The sequence below is a fragment of the Lottia gigantea genome, assembly GCF_000327385.1.
Source record: "Lottia gigantea unplaced genomic scaffold LOTGIsca_289, whole genome shotgun sequence".
NCBI classification, from domain to species: Eukaryota; Metazoa; Mollusca; class Gastropoda; family Lottiidae; genus Lottia; species Lottia gigantea.
The window spans coordinates 45,151-52,529 of record NW_008708940.1 but is presented as its reverse complement, the minus strand read 5'-3'; the positions used below and the strand labels follow the sequence as shown (position 1 = coordinate 52,529).

Below are 7,379 nucleotides of genomic sequence, written 5' to 3'. Positions count from 1 at the left end.
TAAAAAGATGTATATATTTTATTATATCCTAAACCTAACATTACCCTAACTTTAGTAGTAAAAAGATGTTTATATTTTATAATATCCTAAACCTACCATTACCCTAACTTCAGTAGTAAAAAATGAATATATTTTATAATATCCTAAACCTACCATTACCCTAACTTCAGTAGTAAAAAGTTGTATATATTTTATAATATCCTAAACCTATCATTACCCTAACTTCAGTAGTAAAAAGATGTATATATTTTATAATATCCTAAACCTACCATTACACTAACTTCAGTAGTAAAAAGTTGTATATATTTTATAATATCCTAAACCTACCATTACCCTAACTTCAGTAGTAAAAAGTTGTTTATATTTTATAATATCCTAAACCTAACATTACCAGTAGTAAAAAGATGTATATATTTTATAATATCCTAAACCTACCATTACCCTAACTTCAGTAGTAAAAAGATGTATATATTTCATAATATCCTAAACCTACCATTACCCTAACTTCAGTAGTAAAAAGATGTATATATTTTATAATATCCTAAACCTACCATTACCCTAACTTCAGTAGTAAAAAGATGTATATATTTTATAATATTCTAAACCTACCATTACCCTAACTTCAGTAGTAAAAAGATGTTTATATTTTATAATATCCTAAACCTACCATTACCCTAACTTCAGTAGTAAAGATGTTTATATTTTATAATATCCTAATCCTACCATTACCCTAACTTCAGTAGTAAATAGATGTATATATTTTATAATATCCTAACCCTACCATTACCCTAACTTCAGTAGTAAAAAGTTGTATATATTTTATAATATCCTAAACCTACCATTACCCTAACTTCAGTAGTAAAAAGTTGTATATATTTCATAATATCCTAAACCTACCATTACCCTAACTTCAGTAGTAAAAAGATGTATATATTTTATAATATCCTAAACCTACCATTACCCTAACTTCTTCAGTAGTAAAAAGATGTTTATATTTTATAATATCCTAAACCTACCAATACCCTAACTTCAGTAGTAAAGATGTTTATATTTTATAATATCCTAAAACCTACCATTACCCTAACTTCAGTAGTAAAAGATGTTTATATTTTATAATATCCTAAACCTACCATTACCCTAACTTCAGTAGTAAAAAGATGTATATATTTTATAATATCCTAAACCTACCATTACCCTAACCCTTGTAACAACCCTCTCTATCAAACCTGTCCTTCATATAAATTATTTGAAATCAGACTAAATTATCCAGTCTATAATAAACTATGATATTAGAAATATTCAAACAGAACCTAATTATGTAAAGTCACACTTGAATTAAGCATGCGGTCAATGGAATGCTCAAAATTAGTTGCTTTCTGAGGGGTGGTGCTTAGCAGTTAAGAATGACAAGTTAATATTTTGTAATTACAGGCATGTCCTAATAATAACAAGAGGCTTATAACAATTAAAATAGTCTTACTGATATTCAACATTAAAATAATCTTCAAGGCAAGACTGTTTTACACTTTTAAATTTTGGATGTATTATCTTTTCCTGGATGGTTTAGACCAATATACTACGCAATAATGGCAAATTTGGTTTTTGGCCAATTTTTATATCAATAGTTAGATAGTCTTCAATCAAATAGGATTTAAAAATTTGGTGCATGATTAAAATTATCCAAAAGTTACATTCATGGATATTAGACAATGGATATTCTGTTTGGCAGTAATTAACTGTGAGTTTAATTTATCGGATTAACAAGGATTATCGATAATTGGCTGCTATCAAGAAAATTTGGTTGAAAATTGCATCGGGGGATTCTTGGTGGCTGTTCATTAAAGGGTTGTGCTGAGTACAAGTGATCGTTAGTACAAGTTTGACTTGAGATCACTAAAACACATGACATATTCCCTAATTGTCTGTTTAAATTTAGCCGTTCAAAAATCTTAATTTAGATCAAAATATCATTGGAAAAAAGACATCATGCATAATACAGATAAATAGAATATTTTGCTCTATTTACATTAGGTTACGTGACAATTTTTAAATGGCAATAGCCAAGTGACTTATTATCGTACAACAAAATGAAGATAAAATTAGGTAGATCTTGTTGTGGGATATCACTTTTATTCAGGTCACAAGATCAACAAAAGTCAAGGTCACAAATAAAAGCCATGAAAGTTTGGTAATTTTCAACAAAATAAATCTGGTATTAAAAAACAATGGAATCGAAATTTAAAAACTTTCCATTGACACTAATATCAATCAAATTGAGTCATCTATTAATTAAATAATTTGATTGAAGAAATGAGCGCGTTGCAATAATATTCTTCAATCTAAAGATGTTAAGCTCTCCTGACTGTTTAATGAAGTTTATTGATTTGAATTCCACTATATAATGACTTATAACATGTATCGAGGAAGGTGATATAAACTCTTCACTGGGCGATTTGATGTGTCAAAGCAAATATTGTTTATTTGTAATTCAAGTATTTAAAATTATCTTACCTGTGCGTTTACATATTGGGTTTTGATATCTCCATTCTTCCTCAACACATTCCAGCTCTTGTACCATCTTGAAACCTTTATTACATGTAATGACTACATTTCCATTGCAATCTTTATCAAAATTTGCGTCTGTTACATTTGGATATGTTGGACAATCTGTAAATTTAATTTGATATTATTTGTTGCCATTAATTATTTCTGACTCAATATACTACCCTCGAACAATTATATCATCAAGTATTTGTCTCAAGAACTACATGTTAATTTACTATTTACAGACAGATGATTTAAAATGTGTTTAAGCTAGTTATCCATGCTGCTGAAAAGAAAGTTGCCTTGAGTAAATTTCTTCTGACTCGGACACTTCCCACAATAAAAAAAAAGCTAACATAAATTTCGCCCAGATATACAAACTTTGATTCATAAAGCAACTTCTAGATAATGAATAACATATTTACCGGCGTCTACAAGAATCACCATTATGGAAATCAACAGAACGGAACATAATAGGTTATTCATGGTTTTAACGTTAGCAAGACCTGCTGATATTATATATATACAGACTTGATACACTGTCGAATGCAAGATTTGGTCACGTATTTATAGTAAATACAAAGTCTCCCACTGAACAGATGTTTCTATAAAGACTGTCAATTAATATTTTATACCAGCAGATTAATGATAGATATCATACAGAATTTTTATTTATTCAACACAACTTTTTAACGAAAGGTTGCCATTAATATTCACCAAAATATTCTACAGATCAACTGTAAAACAATAATATTACTAGAACTGTGAACAACTTAACCTTTGGCTTTTAAACCTTTTGATACTCCCAGCCTGTTAGCTTTCAACCCTGGTGCTTTTAAGCCTGTAATTTTTGAAAAAGAAATGAAATAATTAATTAAAAGGTATCTTTTAAATAAATCTTGTATATATATATTTACACTCCTGAAATGTCATCTCAAAATTTTTCCAGTTTGGGCTACTAGCTCGAGCTACCTCTCATTTGGTCTTATTTTCTTTCCCATTTGGGCTACTGATTGGGAATCCCTGAAAACAAAACGAAAAGCGGATGTGTATTAACGTATTGCATATCTATATTTTATCTACAGTGGCTCAACTACCATAAGGACTGGTTGAATCAAGTCCACGGGCCCCCACCCTCACCTTTAGACAAAATTTATTCAAAGTAAGTATTTAAAAGGTTAACACACAATATAATTTAAGTGGTTTATGCTGTATCTCAGCTTCTGTGTAAGATACGATGTTTTGTCGACTCTTAGTCTATTAAATAGTGCTACACATCATCAATAGATAGATTTATATATAATATGGAGTTATCACGGGGCATGGGTATGAATCAAACCACTATTCTGACCAAAATACCACTGAAATTTTACAAAAAAACACTGAAATTTTACAAAATACCACTGAAATTTTACTAAATACCACTGATTTTTGGTATATTTTTTTTAAATCTTTCACTGAAATTCAGTGAAATCTCAATTCACATTAAAATTTCATTGAAAATTTGAAATATGATGCAATATGATATATATCAGTGAAATTTCCATTAGACTTAATATTGTGCTATAGAAACAATATACAAACAATTTTCCTTTATATTTTATATTTATTGTTTCTTAATATTCTTCTTCGTTCGTCATGTTTATTTTTTAGACCAACTCTGCAGTCAAAATTCTGTGGTCAAATCATATCATAATCACTATGTTTGTGTCATATGGCAAGAGATGAATATTTTTTCTCAGACAAAATAGACTGCAGGTTACACAATTGTAATATTATCAAATTAGGCACAGAAAGAACAAGATATTGAATGTCAGAAAAATTTATAGTTCCCAAATCCATCACCTTTATTTTTTTCATCCATAGTTTGGTCATCTATAAAGCCAGCAAAGATTATATCTACGTCTATGGATTATAAGGACAGGTGTGCCATTTTGAGGTGTTGATTTGAGTCTTGAATATATATATATGTAAATATTCTTCAGAGTTACAAGAAATATACAAAAATCACATAATTCTTTCAATAATATCTCAAATTACAAATTTTACTCATTATTTCTATAGACTTCTTTTCTATATATGGCAGTGTCTCTAGAAAAGATGACTCTTCTATTTAACTTTTGGATAATTCCGGACGCACACATGGATTTTAAGGCTCAAATTTCAATGGAGAGCTGTGTACACTATTACTGACTGAATAATTGCCGCCTTTGAGACTAAGGTATGATTGGTCCAAACATGGTGCAACTGTTCCTTTAATTCTAGGAAAAAAAAGAAAATATTTTCTATACCAGCCAACCTGATAGATTGAATTTGATAAATAATATCATTAATTCTGACTGCTAACTGTATGTTATATATCACACTTGCCTGGTAATTAACACTGGTGGAACCAATAAGTATGTTAGTCACACCAAATGTCATCCAAGTGAAGTATGAATCAGTTTTGAAAGTACTAAGGGTAGGGTAAAGTGAAAAATATATACATTATAAAGAACTTAATATTAGAATAATTTTTAATAAACCATTATAGAGGTGGGTTGATTTATACATGCTCAGCCTCCGGCTTTACTTAAATAATGCCTCTCGTCCACCATTCATACTTCACTTGGATGAGGAGACATTATTTTCCATACAGCCTTCGGTTTTCAAAAGTGGTTCTAACAAGGCTGAAAAACCACTGACACATCAACACCAAAAAGGTATGTACAAACACAGTTTCAACTCTACACTGCTGATGCAAATGAAAAATCTTTCGACTGTATTTCTCTGAAATAAAATTTATGAAAATTCTTTGTGTTTGTGTATAAACACCAAATATACCACCCCCTCCATGCCAAGTCGTATTGCTTATTGGTACCTGTTTTACATGAAGACAATATGATGGTGATAGATCACTCCTGAAGTCCTTGCATTTCAAGATGTCGCCTTAGACAATAACTGCAACTAAAGATAGTTTCTAATTTAGAGGATGGCACGGGTTATTGTAAGGTAAAGTCAACGTATCTTTGTGTCTTGGTATCCTAATAGGAAAAGAAACAATTATTTCTAAGAGTATTGGAATCCAAGGTTGAGAAATCCAATGGGGAATAATTCAAATAGCTAATTTAACATTATTTGATATAATTTTATTTACCACCCGCAAAATCAGATTAAAAAGTGGGAACAGATATGGACAAAACTCATGCCTTGAAAACGAGAAAGCATGCCACTTAAAGCAACCAGGTTGTAGAAACCAAGAGACAAAATGTTCTAGTCTATAATTCAGTATGGATGCAAACATATCCACATCAGGTACAAAGGACTGTCTTTAACTTCCATTCTATATTATTATAAAAATTCCTAGAAAGAGAATCAGCTTGAATATACACTACAGACAGAAAAATATTCCTATTCAATGCCCAGAGCCATATATCTTTTGAAATTTTATTCATCTGTCAAGAAGCCATTCATCCCATATCATTGAGGTAGATAATAGCAGAAATATTATCAGTCTGAAACTGAATATGACTATTAGATTCATGGCAAAACAAGCTATGTAATGTATATGACCAGACGTAGCCAATATTTCTAGAACATTAATATGAAATTGTGTCAGATGGATTGGTACCATCATCAAAATACATCATTGTTAGAAACCAGGCATTGCTCATTCTACTATTGAAATCTTAACCGATTTGTTCATTATCTGAATTATCAAATTCCACATGAATATTAGGTCTGTTTTCTTACAGATATGGATTGTACCTATCACTGTTATCACATTGTTTAAAGTGATACTACGTCTTAGAATGAACACAAAATTTTTGATTTTTTAATGTGGCCAATAAGAGGATATATTCATCAGTAGATATACCTGGTGTCCTAAATAACATAACAAGCACCTTATATAATCCCATAAATCCAAAAAATGTAATAAAAATGCAATTAACTATTGAAAAACGTTTAATATCAAGATTAAGCGTTTTTCAATGTCTGCCTGCCTGCTTGCCTGCCTGCCGGTCTACAATTGTTTGTGGACACATTAGAGACCTGGTTTCTTGATGGGTTTTGATGAAACTTGGTGTGAGTGTTTGTAATCACCCAAGGATAAACCCTATATCGCCCCTGTCTGTCTGTCCGTAAATATATAACTGTCTTAACACAAAGAATTGCCACTTGCTGCCACTCAAAAGATTCAATTCTATATGGATTAAATGAAACTTGACATGTTAAATTAATCCCACTTGAACAAAAGCTGTAAACAGTGCAGCTTCTCCTTTCTCTCTATATTTCTCAAGGGAGCCGCGGTGGCTCAGTGAGTTAGACGCTTGCTCGCTAACCTGAAGGTCCAGGGTTCAATCCCGGCATAGGTCGAGATAATACCTTCGGATTTTTCAACCCGGTTTCCCCCTGTCAGTGATGCAGGTAAGAGAGGCAGACATGGAAAAAGCGTCTAGTCGTTCGGTTGGGACAATAAACCGAGGCCCCGTGTGCTACAGGGTGTGCACGTTAAAGATCTCTCGACAGGTGGAAATTGAAAAAGAGCAGGCTAATGCCGTGTCCTGGCAAAATTTCTCCCAATGCACCCTGCATGGTGTCGCTCGTCTTCATTAGCCCACATGGTGCAGAAAAGTAGGACGTAAAACTCCATTTCATTTCTATATTCCTCCATTGTAAAGATCTGTTCACTTTCAGTTGAATTTGATGTCTTATCTCTTACAGATTCTGTGTCTAGTTTACTCCCAGGCCTTGTCTCTTTTCTTCCAGATCACAACTTTCCGTTCAGATATTAATTACTGTTGATGATGAGACACAAGACTATAGTTGTTTGATTTGTTGAGTTTCACAGTCAT

The 7,379-nt window shown here is 31.5% G+C and overlaps 1 protein-coding gene across 1 annotated transcript in view; it reads left to right on the top strand.

Moving 5' to 3' along the window:
* The window catches only part of LOTGIDRAFT_175485 (hypothetical protein), a gene marked incomplete at both ends in the record, with an annotated part of 2,081 nt that extends 639 nt beyond the window's left edge, over positions 1–1,442 (top strand). The window contains one exon of the mRNA XM_009056706.1: positions 1,432–1,442. Coding sequence (XP_009054954.1) covers positions 1,432–1,442 — 11 coding nt within the window. The remainder of the gene's footprint in view (positions 1–1,431) is intronic.
* Positions 1,443–7,379: the final 5,937 nt, after the last annotated feature.